Source organism: Anopheles stephensi, chromosome 2, assembly GCF_013141755.1.
Source record: "Anopheles stephensi strain Indian chromosome 2, UCI_ANSTEP_V1.0, whole genome shotgun sequence".
In the NCBI taxonomy this organism is placed as follows: domain Eukaryota; kingdom Metazoa; phylum Arthropoda; class Insecta; order Diptera; family Culicidae; genus Anopheles; species Anopheles stephensi.
In genome coordinates, this window is record NC_050202.1 from 64,800,128 (window position 1) to 64,821,167 (window position 21,040).

A 21,040-nucleotide genomic window follows, 5' to 3' on the forward strand; every position below is an offset into this window, starting at 1 on the left:
GACCTCTTTCTGGCGTGGTACGAGAAGCTTCCCAGACTCTAGATTGTTTCATTTAAAAACCCGTGCTTCCGTTTTCCATCTAGCACCGGTTGAATGAACTCTAAAAATATTTACTTAACGTTCGTTTTTCTCGTCATTTCACTAACGTACGTCATACGAGTGCGCTGTCCACGAACGTGTCTCGTGAGACATAAAGAGCGTGCTCGACAGAACACACTGGAGAGGAGCACGGGTCGCGTAAATGTTTAAGGACTTGTCGCTTTAATCGCTTTGCACGTTTGCGCCCGTACGCTTCCGTCCTGCTCTCGGTGCACTTGAGACACGCAGGGGAACAACAACAGCTCGCCCCGTTCCGCGTTCCGCGTTCGACGCGAGCTTTATATTTAGGTGACAGCAATATACGTTCTTTTTTCATCTTATCGTTAGTCTTATTTATATTTAAACAGGATGAGCTACATTCGGGAAGTTTATTTTTACTGGCGAGGAGGATAACAGCAGCCATCGCATGCTGACGCAGGAACATAGTTTCGCCGAGGAATCGAATAGCGAAAAAAAAAATGAAATACCACACAAACACAATTTGCATACAGTAAGTCAGCCTGTTGGGCGCCCTACCGTATTTGGCCTTTTGGTGGCGCCGTCACCGGTGTGAGCCACTACGGACAGTAAGGAAAATGCACTGCGTGTTATCATCTTTACCCTCGGACCTCTTATTGTCAACCCCGGCGACACGCGCGGTCACCTTTTGGAAGGATGAAAGAGCAACATACACACACCACGACCTCTCCACGAGTGGTATGATCGAAGAAGGGCAGTGGGTTGCTACGGTAGGATGCAATGTTTCGTTTCTCCTTTGTGCCGACGCTGACGCGTTTACGTCAACCAGCCGGCATCGAGCATCAGGACCGGGTACGGGATGTACGGGGAGAGACCGTACAAGGGCAGCAGCTACCGTTGTGCGCATGTCACAAAACGGATCGTACGTGCAGAGAGGATGAGTGTTTGCTTTGGCGCGGGTCCTCCCTTTCTGCTATGCTTCCTATCCTCGATTAAGTTTCAGTGTACGCGGCGTCGGTACAATTATTCGGAACGAAGTATCCCGGTACTGTCGCCGTTGCTCTGACGTCATTACGCTGTCACTGGCTGCTCGCTCTCTCTCTCTCTCTTTGTCTCGTTCTCACGCTTTCACACATACAGTGTTGAACAGAGCGTGTTGGGACAAGGGAGAAGGCTACATGAGAAACATGAAATTGAGCGAGGAACCATGCGCCTCCATCGTGGTAGAACAAATTTGATAATCATCACTCTGTTGCGGTGTGTGAAGAGGTTTGGATTGGAAAAACAATGCAAGCTGCTTGCGAAGAGAGCACATGCCTGGAACGCGTGAGGCCGAAAGAGATGTGGCCGTACACACCGTTTTGGGAGAGCCAGCCAGTTGCGTGGGGCTGCTGCGCTTGTATTAACTGGCCGGTTGGTTTGGTTGCGATTATTCAAGAGTGCGAGTGAAAATATCTAGCCGTAGCAGACGGGGGCGATTGAAAAGTATTTAGAGTAAGGTAAGGACACTGTTACCCAAAGGAAAGCTACCGTTTGATTATGAGTTGTTGTGAATGCTATTTGTATCGAGATTAAAAAATAATAAGAAAATAATTTTTAACTCCAAAAGCCTATAGTTTTTGAGAATTGATTATCTATTTTTCATTTTATTAGCAATTATCAGTAAATTATCGTTAATCTGTGTTTTCAATCCAGACACAAAACAATTTACGGAGCATCAGTAACCTGACTACGATGTGCATGTACACACAGTATCCATTTAACTATTTACATTACAGAGAGAAAAACATGGGATGTGCTCTCTTCCCGAGAGAATGATAGCATTTTTACTCTCCCCTTCGAAAATGGTACACACGTGAGCGAAGTGTTTGCCCGCCTTGCGCTACCCATTGTTATTGTCTGCTGCCATTGCAAAACTGTCTGAGCACGAATTCTGCGAGCGTGTTGAGAAATCTCACCGGTTTCCCGAGCGCATCTGCTAGGACTGGAGCGAGAGCCCCAAGCGACCAGCTTTTGTACAGCCACTTCAGTTCAGGTTTAACCGTCGGGGCTCGCGCGGGGATAGCAAAGCGCTTGACCGAGTTCCAAGTTGTCCGTTTGTCCGGTCCCATCGACGGTGTCCTTCGGTACAGGCAAACCGCTGTGAGTGAGGCAGCTCCGGCAGCATCGCTGGGATCTCTTTTTTCTGTTACCAATTTCACCACATTTGAGGTGAAGTGTGTCTTGGAGTGTCCCGGTACCGCTTAAGGAAGGAGTGCGTGATCACGACTCCAAGAGTGCTGTGTAGTGCACATAATTGTGAAGAAAGTGGCAAAGTGCGGAGCAAAAAAAAAAGAAGGTGGACGTGAAGGATTAATTTTTGTTGTGCAAAAGAAAATTGCAAGCTCAAGTCAAGGAGGGAGGCTACATAATCATCATTTTGCACCGCATTCCTCACGTTAAGCGTATGCCTGCTGCGGTGTGTGACATGATGATGAAAAAGCGTCTGCCAGAAAGTGTCCGGGTGGTAATGGCGTAACGCAAGCGAAAAGTTCATCAAAGCAGCCGAGCATTGTGTTAGCACCATTTATGGGTACAGCAAGTTGAAAAGGGCTAACCGTGTAGACGCTTGGGAAAGAAGTGTTTATTGAAAGAAAACCTGTTTCCATTGTGTGAAGCTGCTGTCGTCTGGACTGGAAGGTAATAATCTGCCTAGTAAATAAGAAATCTATGAGCCATCCTTCACGCTAGTGAGTTACATGAAAAGTTTAGCTCGTGTAGAGGGTGTTTCCAAGGGCTCGTCCAGTACCACCGGCTTGAGTGACCGAATAGACAAAGAAACGACAAGGCTTATTAGGCAGTTCTAAAAAGCAAGCTTTCCAAATGTTTTAATTATTCCCTAGTTCGTGTGCACACCGCAAATGGAAATGACCATGCTCAATTGTCACAAAACATGCAATAATCTAGTAATCATGTCTCGTCTCGTCGTACAGCGGCATAGTAGCGACACATGATCCGGATCTAGTGTTCCCTGTCGGTTACCAGTTCCACCAGAATGGTTAACGATTTTCCGATCAGATCCGTTCGTTATTCATGCCCAGCACGAGCCACCAAACGCACCGTCGTCCCCGTCTCGTCGATTCGCAATCGATTTTCCTTCCCAGTTACTCCCTCTACTTTCCATCTTTGTCGCCCGCTAGATCTTTCTCTCTCTCTCGCTCCCTCTCGTGCCAGTGTTTTTTGTCTCTAGTCCTCTCTCTCTCTCTCTCTCTCGCTCTATCTTTCCCTCCCCGCTGGAGAAAACACACCCTTTCAACGAGATTCACTTGCCAAAGTTCACCTAGTTATGTGCATCCAGCCCCACAACCTCCAGCAGAGGGAGCACCAGGGACTGACGGTTCCCAAAAACCTCTACCTTTGCTTTGCATTCCCGGGCGCCTTCATTCTCCCACAAACATTCGCCTTTTCAATTCTTAGTTTTACGCTCCTGGCGTGACTCACGGTGGGTTTGCATTTTTCCCTCAGTAGAACATATCACCCGTTACGCCGCCGCTACTACCAAACAACAGCTCGGGTATATGTTGTTGCTCTAGCTAAAGGCAGCGGTACGAACGAGCCAGCCGCTTTAGCTGTGGGTGGGTTGAATCTGCCATCTGTAAAAGCGAGATGCAAGAATCTCCCACCCTCCCAAAACAAAAAAGAGAAACAAATCCAACACAGCAAAAAGGTTACCATTAACATTCATCTTTATACGTTCCATCTCACTCGCACGCGTTCTCGCTCTGCCTGTCTGTGTTTTTTTTTGCATACGTGAAAATGGCTGGAAATCGCTCACCCGAAAAACTCGAAACACTTTGCAGATTCTTGGAAACAAATTTTTGGGTTAAGTTTTCTTCTCAAACCGTTTCCACCGCCTTACTTTCCACTCTCGCTCTCTCACTCTCTCACACTTACCCGTCCTCCCGCTTGATGGAGGTGCCTGGTGGCCTATCGAACAAAATAGCAACCCCGGCCACCGGTTTGCCTTTTCTCCATTCCCTTTCTGCCTACCAAAATGGTAGCTGCCGATGATTCACAAGTACCATTTTCCGTTAGCGTCTTCAACAAGTTTTACGCACTTTGCTGTTAAGAGGATAGGAGGCAAATTTTCACCGCGTGTCGTACAAAAAAGAAAAATAACCCGTGTGGGAGTAAGGTTGTGTTTCTATCCCGATACAATCTGTCGCAGCTCCGTTCTTTGACGTTACGCTCTAATGGATGGGTGAACACTTTTGATTCACTTGTGGTTATGATGAGAATCGGTGCCTGAATTCCTGGTACACCATTGATGGCATTATCTAAAAGAGGGATAGAAAGAGAGGGCAATGCACTTTCCAGTTAAAGGTATCTCGGCGAGGGATCGGGTGGCCTTAACAGTAGAATTATTTGTAAGATTCAGTATCATACCAGATAAACATTCAAACTTGCTCCCCATCTTAAATGGGGAAAATTCCTTCTAACCACCGTAATTGAATATCGAAACAGTGTCTGGAACTGTGAACACAAAAGTCTTACCTCCTCAAACACAGTCGCTTGCCTTCCCTTGGCAAACAAAATGGTGTGCTCTGGCACGAGGAAGAAGAAGAACAAAAAACGGGGAAAAAAGAAAACAAAAACAACAAGCATTGCCGGCATAACGCGCGCGCGGATAGCACATGTTCACGCCGTGATCCAGAATCCGCATTTGTGATGCGCGCGTCAAACAAGCGCGCGTCTGCCCGATCATGTTTGTCGATCGCTTTATGCTCACACACAACGCACGTTTCGTACAAACACTTAAAAATGGCACCACACACAGTGAGACATATACTCACTTTTACCGGCCATAGTGCGGCATACCGGCATTTCTCTCGCTCTCTCTCTCTCCACACACACACACACACACACATTTGGACACTGAGCACTGGTATTGCATCGGAAAAAAGCAAAACAAAACCGTACACATTTACCACTCTAAGTATGTAAGAATCTGTATTGGTATTGTTTGATTCGTTCGAAGGAATTCCTTAAATCGGCAAAGGTCGTAATTCAACCATGATTTGATTAAATCACTCCGCCCGCTATGCGTCAGAGGGAGAAGAATGTGTGAGAGTGAGAGACCACAACACAAGATGGAGCAGTTGGTGCACGAGCACGTGCTCTTTGTACCAGGGACTAGGAAGAAGCCATCACAGTTGGCGATGACTGGGACTGTGACGGTGGTGTTCCCAGCCAAAGCCTTTTGTCGCCGAATGGAAATGAGCCTTTCCTTTCGATACGCGCTAGACCGCGGGTTTTATTGTATATTCTTATTTCCGTTGCATATTTCACCACTGTTTTAGCTTTGTTTCCCGTACCCCCTCCCTGTCGAGCGTTCGAGAGATGCACTTGGGCCTTCCATCCCCCTGCGCCCCGCAAACCTTGTTGGACATTCGATCCATTCCTCACTTTGTTTACGTCCGCAAGCAGCAGCATCCGGGGACCCCGTGCTTCTGACTATAGTCTCAGCGTGTCTGTGTGTGAAAATGTGTCTGAGTTCTACATCGCTTGGTCGCTACTTCTTCTCTTTGGTTTTCTTGCTCTTTGCTCCCGGTTTTGGTTTGTTTAGTTTAGTTGCAGAACACGCTCGTCGTTAATAGGATGAGTGGTGAGGATGAAGCGGGACGGGGGAGAAGGTGATTTAGGGTGGTGATGGTTGTGGTGCCCCATTACCTTCCTCCCCCCCCCCCCCCCCCTGTGAGGAGCATATGTGTGCAATGTCAAGTGTGGTAGTGTGGAGGTGTTTGCGGGGTGGACAGTGACGCAGTGCCCCGACCAGCTAAAATCGTTTACCTACGTCAATCGCGGAACGGAATCGCGCCGTTACCATTCGTCAGTCCGCGCGCGCAAAGAGAGTCGTCAATGTGTGGTACGCGTACAGAAGAAGAAAGACGTCGAATGGGGAGCAAACATACTCCAACCGCACGCCCGCCCGCCCTCCCTACGCTTGTCTGCCTGCCTGCCACCCACACACACTCGCCCCCCCCCCCCCGCCACCCTCTCTACCTTCCCACTATGTTTCGGTCGTGTGGTGAGTGCGTGTAATGAGAGTAGGTGGGTGAAAAGGCGGGAGAGGCTGGAAGGTAGAGAGCGAGAGGGCGCGAGGCGTGTGTACATATTGAGTGGTGTTGCTTGCATGCGGTAAGCAAGCCCGTACGTAAACTTGCCATGCTTACGTATACGCAAGGGTACACACAGGAGGGCACGAATTACACGATGCAAGAGAGTGACGCCGGCTCAAACAAAACTCATCATCATCATCACCAGGCCAGTGCAAAGCGAGCCCCGTACGAAGGGCGCACAAATCGTTCCACCGCAACAGTCGCACGAGGCTGCTGCTGAGGCACTGCATCGCCAATAGTGTGGGGTGAAGCTGGCTAAACAGCCTACTTTGCTTTCCTGGCTGGTTGACATAGAACAGTGCACCCTTTTGGCACTGTAAGTATTATTGCAGCGCGCGAGTGTGTGTGTGTGCGTGTCTGGAGGACGATAGCAGGGATGAGGGTGCGTGTGAATGACCTCCGGGTTGCCGTTTTGGAGCGCTGTGTTTTGAATGGAGCAGGAGCATAAAATATGTGGGTTGGGGGGGAGACGATCCATTCTCCATTCTTAAAATCCACTTATCACAATCAAAAGAAAATTTGTGAAGAATGCCTCCCCACGTGACATGTGTGTGTGTGTGTGTGTGTGTGTGTGTGGTGTACAAAAGAGATTGAGTGAGTGTACCGCATTGCAATAATCTTCCCATCCCCCAAAAAGCATACCACGTACCGTACCAATGGCGGGTGATAAAGTGACCATATTCAGGAAGAGGAGGATTTATTTTTGGCATCCTCTTTTGTGTCTCCTTCCTGTCCCCTCACCACAAAATGGTCACTTCCGTCTTCCGTCCGCCAGCCAATGGACCAAACGGATGATCTGTTGTTCCACAAATGTCACGGCGCTGTTATACCTCTAATTGGTTGCCAACAAATCGAAACAACAAACGAACAGGTCGTACAGGGAGGGAGAGAGGAAGAACGACAGATATGTAGATAAAAAAAACACATACACACACACACACACACACACACACACAAAAACGAAACAAAAACATGAAAGTGCACAAACCATGTGGACGGCAACGGTATCGCGTTCCACCCGGTAATCGATATTCGATCTTTCGCGATGTGATGTCAACAGCGAAAACTCATTCGAGTGTTTGATGTGTGTGTGTGTGTAGTGTGATGTGTGGTTTCAGGTCTTTTTCTGTGTCCACCCACGGAATGTGTTGTTCACCGTGGACAGTTCAGTCGATGCCGCCACCTGCTACTGTCTGTGCCGTGATTTCGTCGCTCGTCATCATCCGTGTGCGTGTGTGTATCAGTTGTTAAAAAAAATAGCACCCCCCCCCCCCCTCCAACCCCAATATCCAATAACGTAGAGCAGGCACCAGGAGAAAGCATCCAACTGACGCAGAACATCGGCAGATCAGATCCGAAGCACTAGAAGATGGCAACGTGCGCGAACGATTCCCGGAACGTGGTGTGAACCAAGTACAATTTGACGCAAATTCGAGCAAACACGAGCGAGATATAAATCAAACCAATGTACTATGCAATGATCGGTGTGAGAGAATTTTTTTTAAAAGCATCCTATCAAATACGGCCCTTATAAGTTTTTCCCTACAGTAACTGAAGCAATTGCTACTGCGAAGGCACTTCCTCCAAAGACACTTCCGGATCTTGGTATGGCTGCACGTCATTCCCGTGGGCAGGGGTGGCCATTCGGTAGAGTACCTGGTAGTTTGGGACTGCCTCGTGCTACAAGGTGGATTGCTTTTTTTTTGTTTGTTCTTGATTACCGTCCCCCGGATCCCCTATACGACCGTATGTGTGTGTGTCTCATCGCTGGACGTTTCCCCGATAAGATAACAGATGGGAATGCTGCTCGTCTTGGGTCTGCTCTTTTTTTTGGGGCGATTTTTGTTATTGTTGCTGTATTTACTTTTACTATCATCACGCACATGGACGGGACAAGGCGGACGGACGGGCGGGTCGTGAGGGAGGAGGGAGGTAAAAGTAAGCACAATCGGTGTGATAACACGGAATGAAACCTATGCTGCTGCCTATCTATTTTTAATGTGTAACTACTATGTGTGGTTGTACCTCCTTCTGCTTCTTTCTCCCACTTTTCGGGAAAGCATTGAACTTAAATTGGTAACTGCGCATCTAACACTGATGAGCATTGATAATGCTAAATAATGCTGCACAAGTGAGAGAGAGAGAAAGAGAGGGGGAGCAGTAAAATTTGAATCTAAATCAATTGTTCTTGTGCATGTACAATTGATGTCGTTGTTGGGAAAGTCTTGAGAAAAATCACGAAAACTCATAAAAGGACGTAAAATATTCCAGACTCCCAACTTCATTAATAGTCCTTAAATTTTTCTTCTTGACTTAATCACCTGCGTTTACCTGGTCATGCCAAGCATATAATGACTTATTAGTCTTAATGATACCACAAGTTAGAATGGTAAGTTCTCACTACGGGTGAATGGTCCAGATGTGGTTCAATTTCCTGTTCTTCCATGTAATTGGTTATCGGAGCGCCTCGCATTCTTCTTTTTTGGCACTACAACCTCGATAGGTCTTGGCAGAAATAGTTACGGCATTCTGTGACTTGATTTTACCCGTAGCGTAGCTGGATAGTCAGTTCTGCGAACGGGGAGGCGATCTGGATGGGATTTGAATCCCGGTCCTGCCATGTGAAGACTGGCGCAGCTATCGTCTCGGTCACCGGAACGTCTCGCATTACTTTATCTCAAAAATTGTTGAGCTGCGAATTCTCAGTCGTTTATCAAGTAGCTTACCAATCGGCATGAAGGAGAAGCATTATCAAGTCCCAATATTCCCAATGGAACAATCATCCTGATTTTGCATATCAGTCGATTTTACTTGATCAATCATAATCATGCCGAAGGTATAATGATAGCAGCGCTAGCCTTTCACGCAGTAGCACTGATGTCAAATCCCATCCGGACTATTATCTCGTAAACAGGACTAACTATGGAGCTGAGGGTTACTTGAGTCAAGGGAGCCAGAAATGGCGAGAAGAAGGACGAAATAAAATCTTTAATGTTATTACTATTCAATAATACTCTTGAATGTTAAAGGACCTTAGAGGACACCTTCAGTATGGCATATTTGTGTGGAGAGGGATAAGTGAAGAATAAAGCTCAAATGGTGTGCATGTAGTGATGTAGTAGAACACATGATAGCATGTTTGGAATTTATAATTCATGAGAATAATTGATTCCTTCGTAACTCCTCGCATTCAAACACCGTCATAATTGATAATTACATATAAATTAATATTTCCCCCATTGTTATGTTTCTCGCTCCAATTCGTAGTTTGAATAATGGAACACATCTGCAGCAGAGAAGTAGCCTCAGTTTGAAACTGTCCGAACCGCCGTTTGGGACATGCCAAGGATTTAACGAAGCGGAACGAGCCTCGCCGGGTGACTACTGAGTAACCGAAAACCCCAAATTCGTTCTGTTCTAGGGCTTCCCATAGCCGAACGAACGGTGAAAGTGTAGTGTGGAATCGATACGCCAATAGAATAACAGCGAGCCTAAACTATCCGTAAAAAAAACCCAAGCGGATCTTGGTACGAGACGCGACCGATGGGCGAATATGGCACGCTGGACACAAACACCATCACCAGCAGCAGCAGTGCGTCCTCACTTACGTCAATTCTGATGCCGATGTCGATGGCAGCAGCCCCACCCACCTCCGCAGCAGCAATGTCGGTAACCACTGCCGGTAAACCGACCCCCTCGTGTTCCTCTGTCGCATCGTCCACCGGCGGCCCACCGTCCGTCGCGATGGTGCTGGCGGCCGCAACGGCAGCCGCAAACGCCACCACTACAACGAACCAAATGCCGTGCAATCACGTCCAAACTTCAACGTCCTCGTCGTCGGTAGAATCTGACAGCTACCATTTTTATCACAAATCCACCGGAAACGGTGGCAGTAACGGTCTGCCGGGGGTCGGTGGTACTACCGGCGCCAGTTCTGCTAGCGGCCATCACAACGGTACCGCCGGTACGGTGAAGGGAAGCGGGAGAGTTGGTCACGAATCTACGTCATCCTCTGGTATGCCACGACCGGTTGGTGGTGGGACCGGCGGTGGCAGCTCCAGCGGTAGCGGTGGTAGCGGACGGGTGAAGTGCAAGGACCCGATACGTGTCGGTTTCTATGAAATCGAGAAAACGATTGGCAAGGGCAACTTTGCCGTGGTTAAACTGGCACGCCATCGAATTACCAAAAATGAGGTAAGTAAGCCACGACGCCACACCGTCATTATTCTTATGTCTTCCTCATCCATAAGCCTACGTATGTGGTGCCCACGTGTAGACACGCAAACACGGTGCCGGCTGCCATTGCGGAAAGTGCTGTCAACAGTTTCGTAGACAAAAGCAGGAAACAGTTAAGCGAATGTGTGTATCCTTATGACGAAATTCTTTGGGGACCAATTAGTACCCGTCGTTTCGTGGATGTTTACGTGTGTGTCGCGCCTGTCTGGCCTTGGGAAACCAACACGACGCTGTCGGGATCGTTCAGAACCGAAATGCGTGAAAAAGGAAACCGGTCCCTCAAGGAAACACTGTGTACCTTAGCTTTGGAACAGAGAAAAGCTGTACAGTAGCGCTTCCGTCGAGTATGGTCCAGTGATACTTGTCGTTGCCTTTTTCCAGGAATGACTACCAAAACATAATGTCCTTCCGACAGGAATATAGAAGAATGTAATTAGTCACAGACTATTTCGGACCCAACGTTAGGGCCCAGGCGTGTATTTTGGGCAATTCTCTGAAACGGATTTATTGCTTCATCTTCTTCCGAATTTGCGATGGAACAAGGATGGATGACCCTTCATTTGTGCCTATTGCTCGTAACGATATGATGCTCTCGAAGTACAGTGAGCCAAAATAGGCAAATTAACTAGAAACGACTAGCAGGTTCTTAGTGATAACCGGAGAATGATAATTTCCAAAAAAAACATCGCACAAGCATTCCAGTTTTCCGAATCAACAACGTTGGAAGAAGACATATTTCAAGGATTATCATCGGTCGGGCGCACTGTGTCTATTATGTCAATATTGATCGGCTGTAATTACTAATGAAGCACTTGTTCCTTACACTTTCCCATTTCAGGTAGCAATTAAAATTATTGACAAGTCTCAGCTTGATCCTGGCAACCTGCAGAAGGTGTACCGCGAGGTTGAGATTATGAAACGCTTAGACCACCCGCACGTCATTAAATTGTACCAGGTGCGTCATAGACCGGGCGGACGCCCGACAAGTGCAGACGAAATTAATATGCAACCATGCTTCGTCGTTTTGTTTTTCACAGGTTATGGAAACTCAGAGCATGATTTACATAGTCTCGGAGTATGCTAGTCAAGGCGAAATTTTTGGTAAGTTTTGGACCCCCGTAACTGAAACAGGCCGCTACAGTGCTCGCTAGATCGATCGCTAGAACGCGCACTGTGCGCAACGTTACGATACTTGTAGCGAATGGTCATGAATTTGGTAAACCGCGATTCGAATATTAGATTGACCCAACCAGAAAGCCATCGAAAATGCAGATTTCGGTCACAAGTTCGTTCGTTTTACGATCAATTCTAAGTTTGCTGACATGCATAGTAATTAAGGTCAGGTTAAAGGGTGAACTACCGGACCGGCGAATCTAGCGAGAGCTGCTGGCTGCGAGAGGGTGCTGGAGCCATTTTTCGGTGGATTGTAATTATGGTTTTATTTATAACGCAGACATTCTTTTACCATTAACTTCACCTTCAGATTACATCGCAAAATACGGACGACTTAATGAGCGAGCAGCTAGGAATAAGTTTTGGCAGATCTTATCCGCCGTAGAATATTGTCACAATAAGGGAATAGTACACAGAGATCTTAAGGTATAGTGGTTGGTTGTGTTTAACTTTCACCCAAAAATGGAAACAATTAATCACGTTCTGCTTTATGCGACACTTTCCTATACTTGTAGGCTGAGAATCTACTGCTAGATTCGAAGATGGACATAAAAATAGCGGACTTTGGGTTCTCCAACTTTTACAAAAAGGGCGAACTGCTTGCGACCTGGTGCGGTTCTCCACCGTACGCTGCCCCGGAGGTGTTTGAGGGTAAGCGCTACACTGGACCGGAGATCGATATATGGGTAAGTAGAAGAGGGATCGTTTTGCGAGTTGTTTCACTCACCGTAGCTGTTTACAGTCGTTGGGAGTTGTGCTGTACGTGCTGGTATGCGGAGCATTGCCTTTCGACGGATCGACGCTACAGTCGCTTCGGGACCGTGTGCTGTCTGGCCGTTTTCGGATCCCGTTTTTCATGAGCTCCGGTAAGTAGTTGTGGGGATGAGGGAACGCATTTTCGCTCAAACTAACGCTGCTTGTATCGTTTCCCAGATTGTGAGTCTCTCATTCGGAAGATGCTCGTGCTTGATCCTTCGCGGCGTTTCTCGATCGACCAAATCAAGCGGCACCGTTGGATGATGGTGGAAATAATCGACACACCGAAGATTAGCAGCATCGTCATCAATGGCAACGTCAGCGAAGTTAGTGCACTCGAAACGGAACCGAACGAACAGATTTTGAAGATTATGCAGAACTTGGGAATCGACATTCTCAAGACGCGGGAAAGCTTGAAGGTACGTGAGCATATCACGATGCAGATAGGACCTCCTGAACATGCTTAACCGAATTGTTGTTCGTTTTAGCTGCATAGCTACGATCACTACACAGCTTTCTATCTGCTGCTTTTGGAAAGACTGAAGAGCCGCACGGTGTCGCATGAAAGTGGGAACGCTGTAGCAGGTTGCATTGGCGGTGGAAAATCGGCCATACATGAAACGCAACGCCGACGTCCCAGTAACGTTGCCGAGCAGGCGATGCGGAAACTTGCCATCAGTACACAACACAAGTAAGAGCGTTCGCTCGCAGGTTAAGAATTCTCTAATTCATATTATTTCTGTCTTTTGTGTGTGTGTTTCGCTAGGGCTGACCAATCTGGCTCTTCACCGAAACATCAGCAAATCTCACCCGCAATATCCTCCGGTCTGACTAATCATAGTTCGGAAACGCTGCACGGTTTGCTTAGTGCGCAGGTGGGCTCCGGAGTGACCGGTGGGCTGCCGACAATGTCAACCGGTGTCATAATGCTGCGCGATACCAGCATCCGTGAGCAGCAACCGGTTCTTAAGGATAGCTCCTACTTCCGTGGTGTATCGTACACATCCAGTTCGGGTTTTGCGGATGCGTCACTGTATCAGGTGGCTTCTTTGCGGGAGCGAGATTGCAGCTCCACCTATCTTACCGGACCAGGTGCGGTTGGGTTACTGCCATCGTCACTTTCGTCCAATGTGGCGGCTACCCTGGCAGCATCAGCAACATCCCGAGAGAATAGCTCGATAGTGCTACGGGAATCGGGCATTCTGTCCAATCGTATCTCCTCCACCCGGCTGCTCTCGAGCAACATCGACAAACGTATCTTGCAGCAAAGCACGGAAGACTGTCGGCGATTGCTGCAGCAGGTAAGTTTAGCCCCACTATAAGCGTTGTAGTCGGAAAAACGTAGATATACATGTTTCGCACGTAGGTCGTAAGCATTGTACGTTGTTTTATACGCACATTAGCCAGTGAGGATGAAGCTATCGAAAGGCTATAGTTGAAGGTTTGCCCGTGCTGATAGAATAGCTAGCGCTAGCTGTAGTTCAGACCTAGGATGAAAAGACTTAATAAAGGAATAAAGGATCCTTTTTATATAATTGATTTTTATGTTTGTTTTATGAGTTTTAAGATAAGGCTAGCGAATTTCGAAAGCATTACTTCATGCATTCATATAATTTGGGTTACACCTGTATCGAATATCACCTGTAGTAGAGCAGCAGTAAAGCAAAGTCTCGCCAGGAACTGAACAATAGAGATTTCATTTGGCTTTTTTTGTGTGTGTTCCTCTTTTAGGCTCGTCCTGTGTCGATGGGTGAATCAAATCGGTATGCAAAACCACCGTCCCATTCGCCGGTAAACAACGATCTCCATCAGGCTTCTCAGTCGCAGCAATCTGGAGCCCCGTCATCTATTCCCCAGTCGCAGCGCTATTCCGATCCTCTAAATGGCTTCAGCAAAGACTATCTAACGAACGCATCGTCCACCAAGAACGAAACGTCGATCAACGTACCACCGTTCAAGGACTACATTAACAACATGCAAACCTATTCGTACCTTCAACATTACGAACCCAACTTGACGGTGACCAGCTCTTCAGCGACCGGCCATACAGCACCACAAACTACATCGATTACGGCGCAATACAGTTCCAGCACCGACGAAGGATGTGAGACAGATCTGGGAGGTAGGAAAATGACAATGTTTCCAAGTATCAGTTCACTAACGAGGACCCTTTTATTTTCCTTGCAGACGAAGATGTTCAACAATCAATCAACAAGTCAATTCAGCGGCTTAACTCCTTTGCCAGCTCTAGCTCATCGAGCGGAGTCGTCACCAATATTCATCCGAAAAGCCTAAGCCAAAATTTGAGCTGCGATTCATCGCGCAGCAACTTTTCGACGTTCGAAAGCTTGGATCTCAATTTATCGGATTGTGCAGAGCTTGCGGGCAGTTTGCCTTCCTGCACGGCCACAACGGAAGCGTACGAAAGTGTAGCGAAAGATGAAGGTTTCTACTTAAAGCTTGCCCAATTTGCCGGGCGTTTCGAACGTTAGACCGGGTGATAATTGAACGTTTCGGTTGTGCTTCTGTCTTTTGCAGCTTCATTTCGAGCCGTTACGAGCGCGGCCTGCATCAATCAACCGCAGTGTGTGTACGCAATGTCGGACAAGGTGGTGAGTTCGTTCCTGCGAGCCAACACCGTGTACCAGGACGTGCATAATGGTGACCATCGAAGTATTACCCGTTCGCCAGTCGATTTTCGGTAATGTGCTTGATATTCTTCTTCCCGCTCTGAGGTGCACTAGGTAATGATAAATTTGTTCCTTCGTCCACAGAGAGGGACGACGTGCTAGTGACGGGCTTGTCACCCAAGGCCTGGTTCACGCATCGGAAAATCCGCTCAACTCTCCTGTGGCGTTCAACAGTCAGCGATTGAATGAAACGTGCAAAGCGAAAGGTGTGCTAGAGCTTCACCTACTCCAGAAAGAAGCGGCTCAGCTCAAAGTGAAATACCAGGCAAACGTTCCACAGGATGAGATCAATGTGCGGCAACTGCAACACAGCCAGTTCCGGGTAAACCCTCTCGAGGGGCTTATCCTGAAATCGTTATCGGCTTCCTCGCACGGTAGCGCTTGCCTTGACCCGGCGAACGGTGGCAACGCCGGTTACTACAACAAGGTGGCGGACTACGTTGGGCTATCGCTGGGCATGAAGGCAGCAACGGTGGCGGCTGCAGGAGGAACCGAGCAGCAGCAGCAGCTGGGGAAACTCGATGCGGAGCAACTATTGCTGCGGGCAGGCGTCGCTCGCTCGGACCAGCTAAGTGCTGCCGCCGTACAGCAGCTGCAGCAGAAGCCTCCGCTGCAGCAGCAGCTGATGCAGCACCGGTTGCTGCAGCAGAAACGCCAGATCCTGCAGAAGCAGGGCGCAATGGAGGCGGGCCTGAGCCGCAGACAGATGCTGCGGCAGCACAGCTATAAGATCGCACAGCAAACGCAAATCCTGCCGCCGCTACCATACGGTGAGATAGCCGAATCGGTTGACGGTTCCGGATATCCGACGCTGCAATCTGTTCGCGAGACGGCCATCCTCGAGACGGAACCGGCCCAGGGTTTGAACGATCCGCTCGATCTCTACAGCCACCTGCACGCGCACCAATCGCATATGCACCATCACCAGCAGCAGCAGCAGCAGCAGCAACAGCAGCAACAACAGCACGGCATCGGAGGCCCTCACGCCGGTGTCCATTTGGCATCCGATCGAGGCACGCTCTGCTCCTGGAGCACGCTACCGAGCTCGATGAAAACGTGCCAAATAAGCGAAGGAACATCGTCCACCGACAGTCCATGGAATGTGGCCGCACTCTACCACCAGGTACATACCACCCAAAAGTAGTAGACAGAACCGACAGTGCTAGAACCTCATATTCCAGCACCATCCACTGCGTTATCATTAGCCACCTCATTCCATTGTCCGGTGGGTTTGCTTTTATGGGTCGTTTCCTTAGTCGTAGCTCAACAGCAGCATCTTAGTCACGTTCTTGTGTCGATTCCCGCTTAGATGCTGGAATGTTTTTATTTTTGCTGTATCATAAAGTTACATGTGCCAGTGCCAGAGAGAGAGCGAAAATAGTAATTGTTTAAAGAAATTGTTTCTACTACAGACACGATGTGCACAGCTGGCCTGGCGTTAGAGAGAGAAAAAAAGAGCCATGCTTTAGCTACCGAATGTAGATACGGCAAGCGGTGTGTTCATAGATGCCTAGCTCCCTCCCGATATCAGTAACGCCAGCAGTAGCGGGTCAACCGAGTTTTTGTTTTCATTTGTGTTTTCTTGTAACAAATATTAGCGCCCTATTTAGATTGTAGCTGTTAAACGAAACAACCCATAGTCCACACGTCCACATAGTCTCGCTCGCTCGTTTGTCTTTTCATCTTTTCGTTTGCATATTTAACTAGGGCATTAAATGCAGATAAACAGCATACATGATTAACAGTACTAATAACAACATTTTTACCGTCCTACTCATAAACAGCCATGTTAGTGCAGGTACAGGTGACAGAGAGGAGACAAGTTGCATAGGATCATTACGGTATCAGGAACACAAGTTAAAAGCTTCCTCTAATGAACATTTAAACACAAATAACAGACAGAGTGTGTAAAAGTTCTTGATCATTTTGAACAAGCAGGAGATAGATAAGTGTGCGATCAAGTCCGGCAAATGCGATAGCTATTATTGCTTTTATTCATACCATTAGAACCCGTTTTATGTTTGCTCTATATAAAACGCTTTGGATTGGCTTTTGTGTTATATTTTCTTGTTTGATTTTATGTTTTGTTTTTTTTTTTTTCGAAATCTGCACGATCTTTAGTTAAAATGATTCGTTATTCAAACAATTCATCCCGTGATTCGTTTTGTTCTGTTTGCCTTCATTAGCGTTCACGTTGTGTTATGTTGTTTCCATATTTTGGTTTTTACTTTAGTAAGGATGCATTATTTAGGTTCAGTTGGAACACACACAAACACACACAATTGGAACTGTTCTAACACCAGTTCCAAGGTTGCCTTTAGTAATGTTTGCTGTTTCTGTAGCTTTCGATGTGTTTTCGTTAGGTCGTTGTGAAGTAACCAATATCATGCTGATCATTAGAAAGCAAAACAAGTAACAGTATTCGTTAGCATTAGCGAAACAAACAAACAAAATGAAAAGTACGAAACAATTATCAACACGAAACCATTTCCTACCAAAATGAAGCGAGCATTCGTTCGTGTATCGTCCCAACAGAATGTACCGCCCGGGCCGTTGTATTCCGCATCGCAATGGATCACGCCGCACACGTCCTCGATCCAGCATTCGATGCAACTACCCCTGAGTGAAAGCCCCATACCGGAGCTTGCCGAGCAGATGGAGTCGATTTGAGCGGAGCGTATGTGTATTTGCGAGTGTTTTTTTGGGGCATGCGAGTAAGATGCGCATAACCGAGCGAGAAACAGTAAAGGCGATTCCGGTGAATCTCCTAACCGGGTTGAGGATGAGGCAGCAATGTACCCCAAAACAATACTGAGACCAGTTTGTGTGTCACAACTAGCAAAGGATAATAAGTATGTGCTTCTCTAGTATCGTTGCAGCGAATTAGTAAAAATCGAATTATGTAGCGCAAAACCACTCAACCAAACTCTTGAACTTGCTTTCAATATTGGGCGCTAGACAATAGGGGGATGGTTTTGTTTTGCTGCGTAAGGCCGTTGTATAGCTAACAAAAACTTCTCGATCAATTTCTGGGCATACGATGGCATTTTTGGTGGCGCGCCGCCATAGCACACCGGGGTAGGTCGCCGTTTTTGGATGATAGAGCAAGCATATGAATTACTGTAACAGGTCAACGAGACTGGCTAACGTCAATTGAATGAAATTGAAATAACGTAAGAAGAGGGAGGGCGTAATGTTAGTAAAATTAATTAGAGGCAAACACGACAGAAACCAATATGCAACACACAACATACAATCATATACTCGCAAACGTACAGCCCAGCCAGAAACGGCAGGAGGTTTTTCTTTAGAGTAATGGGGCAACCGCCAGCCTCCGAAGGGTAGAAATTTGACAAATACACGATTTGACAGCCGCCACGAATTGCAGATCCGCGACTGATCAATTTCACACACAGGAATTCAGCTCTGCGATAGGTCACTAATTAGCAGCTGTTTATTGCTATTTAGAGGAGGTAGCTGGACAGGGATGTCTGATATGTGCGATATGGTTGAAATTTTTGCTGGAAAGTTAGTTTTGTTTTATGGCAGTCATAGTCAGGACCTACTATGCGATGTGATAATAAGAATCTAGTCGATAAAAGCATGATTGCACGAATACCTGCTGGCCATCGGTGGTACCGTACAGCTCGTTAGAAGCGATTTAAAAACAATTGTATTAGCCAGCATCCAGTGAATGGGGAAAGTCAGTTACAGTAAGTTAATTATTATTTGTAAATGTTCAGTTGATTTTCGTTTTAGAAAATTTCTACAACTGCCTGCCATCAAAAACTAATGTTACAGAGTGTGAGTGGAAGCAATTATGTTTTTGTTTAGCATCGTTTAAAAATCAAACGGTGTTTAAGAAGTGAATAATTATGAAAACGTTTTTTTGAAAATTGATTTGTTTCCTTTTTTATTTTTTTATTCTACTACTCATTTAAAGTTAGTCATTCCATTAAGCTAAAGACCATAGCAGTGAGCAGGGAACTGTTCCATAGGACCTATGGAACGTTTATATTTCAAGTACTACTTACTACTACTACTACTACTACTACTTCTACCACGATGGCTCATGGCTTTTGAGGATGCGTCAATTCATTCATTCGGTCAATCGCATCTTTAGCAAATCGGCGTCCAGATGGCTGTCGCCGTAGCAGTCGTTCAACTAACGAACCATTAGCGAATAACGTACAACTGCCAAGCATTTACCTAAAAACCAATATAACGTATCGTTGCTGCATTTGTCGCCGAGCAAATGCACCATTTTGTAGAGCTTACGCGGATTGCACGGAAATATCGTTCAAAGTTGTGAACCGTCAATGATTTGTGTTGTTGTGTTGTGAGTGACCACACGCTAATCGTGCATCGATAGAACACATCGAAACTGTAACGTACGCATCCGCCTAAGCGGAACGAAAGCGGTGTGTTTTACGATCATTGTGTGAGGAGCTAGAGGAAAAAAAAAGTTCACCATCGTCATCATCAGCATCATCGTCATACCATCAACGCGTGGCAGGTCGGAAATCTCTCATGCACTGCTACGAAACAATGGCAAACAAACTAATAACCAAGGGACCGGATGTCGGTTTGAGCGAAAGAAATTCAGTATAAACTTAGGAACCACAAACACATTTTCATGTACAATAACAACAACATCCAGGCAAAACACAAACTAATATCCAAGAATGGAGAGCAACCATGTAAAAAAATGTCGGTCGGAGGAGCACGCTCGCGCAGAAGTGGGGAGTTTGCGCACGCTTGCGAAACCTGAAAACGCGAACATTGGAAAGCGGCAATTCGAAATATATCTAGTCATATCAACCATACAAAAACAACACGTGCACATATACATATTGCAAGAGGGGGGATAAAGCGATTTGAAGGTAACAAAAAAACAAGTTGCATGGTATACCACAGTTACATTTCATCATCCGATAGGACATATTCATAGAATGAGGGCATACGGTGACCTAACGACCCAACGGCCAGCAGAAGTAGGGTAGTAGCAGCGTAGTTTTCGTAGTACACAATGCTAAACCCTAGTTGAAACCAGTGTAGCCATGTGTCGTCCATAACTAGTCAAACGTATAGAACCTTATAATATAATAAAGCATATTAGGTCAAACACGCCGGCTCCGTAGGAAGAAACATGGGGAGCAGAACACAATAGTAAGTGCGCCAGGACGGAAGCGCCCTCTAGCATCTAGAGTAGCAACCACATGCAATCAATACGGAGACAACGAGAGTGAAACCAATCGTTTGATAAGGATTTGGCGCCATTGTTGGATGCAAGTGTCGGATACCCTTTTTTTGTAAAACTCGAAAAACTCGCTCTAACCGTCCCTGTGCATGCGTGCGCAATGGACGATGGCGATCTACAAACCACCAGGCGTCTCCATCCAGGAGTTGAACGTCTGCTGAGCTATTTGAGTTGAGCTGCGCTGCCAGAATCGAGGTTGTTAAGGGGCAGGAAAACACTTTTGCCTACATTGAACGACGAAGCTTTGTTAGTGGCGCTCTACCACACTACACCCAAGCCATCACCACCACCTATAGCAGTATTTTTGCGCTCGGAATCGAGAAGTATCGCGAACCGCAGTAACGAATAGAATAGTAAAATTTTGGGCTGCGAGCGAAAAGGGTGTAGATAGTGGCCGTACGTCATTTGAATCGTATCGAATAACCATGATAATTACACAACATTCAATTAAAATTCCTCCTATCCAAACCCCGGCATAGAGACAACACTAGTGCGCGCTGCAAGACGCCATAGCGATCCGGAGCTATAATTAAACGAAGTAAAATTACAGGAATCGTGTCTAGGACAACGTTTTGTTCAATTTAGTCAATGGAGCGAGAATAGAAGTTGAAACCTTAACCGAATTGTATTTCGTTAGCAAAATGTAAAGCGACAAAAAACATTTAGAAATTGGTGGTTAGAGCAAATTTGGTACTCAAATGGCAATTGCG

The 21,040-nt window shown here is 46.7% G+C and overlaps 1 protein-coding gene across 5 annotated transcripts; it reads left to right on the forward strand.

Moving 5' to 3' along the window:
• Positions 1–72: 72 nt before the first annotated feature.
• LOC118503577 (serine/threonine-protein kinase par-1) lies at positions 73–20,835 on the forward strand. Of its 5 annotated transcripts, XM_036037015.1 has the most exons (16): positions 73–387; positions 447–1,556; positions 9,483–10,409; positions 11,290–11,406; positions 11,489–11,552; positions 11,935–12,050; positions 12,140–12,310; positions 12,367–12,490; positions 12,558–12,799; positions 12,869–13,071; positions 13,147–13,681; positions 14,112–14,502; positions 14,568–14,825; positions 14,919–15,081; positions 15,155–16,193; positions 17,576–20,835. In XM_036037015.1, the coding sequence occupies exons 3-16, from the start codon at positions 9,759–9,761 to the stop codon at positions 17,738–17,740; spliced, it is 4,239 nt and encodes a 1,412-aa protein (XP_035892908.1). In that variant the 5' UTR covers positions 73–387; positions 447–1,556; positions 9,483–9,758; the 3' UTR covers positions 17,741–20,835. The 5 variants fall into 5 exon arrangements, with proteins under 5 accessions (XP_035892908.1, XP_035892906.1, XP_035892910.1 ...); XM_036037013.1 differs by lacking the exons at positions 73–387; positions 447–1,556 and adding an exon at positions 1,973–2,736; XM_036037017.1 differs by lacking the exons at positions 73–387; positions 447–1,556 and adding an exon at positions 1,973–2,736 and having other exon boundaries at positions 17,606–20,835.
• The last annotated feature ends 205 nt before the right edge of the window (positions 20,836–21,040 follow it).

Excerpts from the sequence above, each read along its gene's own strand:
- LOC118503577 (XM_036037015.1), top strand. The coding sequence starts at position 9,759 with ATGGGCGAATATGGCACGCTGGACACAAACACCATCACCAGCAGCAGC. Across the intron at positions 12,051-12,139 it reads TAGTACACAGAGATCTTAAG|GCTGAGAATCTACTGCTAGA; the intron begins GTATAGTGGTTG and ends CTATACTTGTAG. Across the intron at positions 16,194-17,575 it reads TGGCCGCACTCTACCACCAG|CGAGCATTCGTTCGTGTATC; the intron begins GTACATACCACC and ends ACCAAAATGAAG.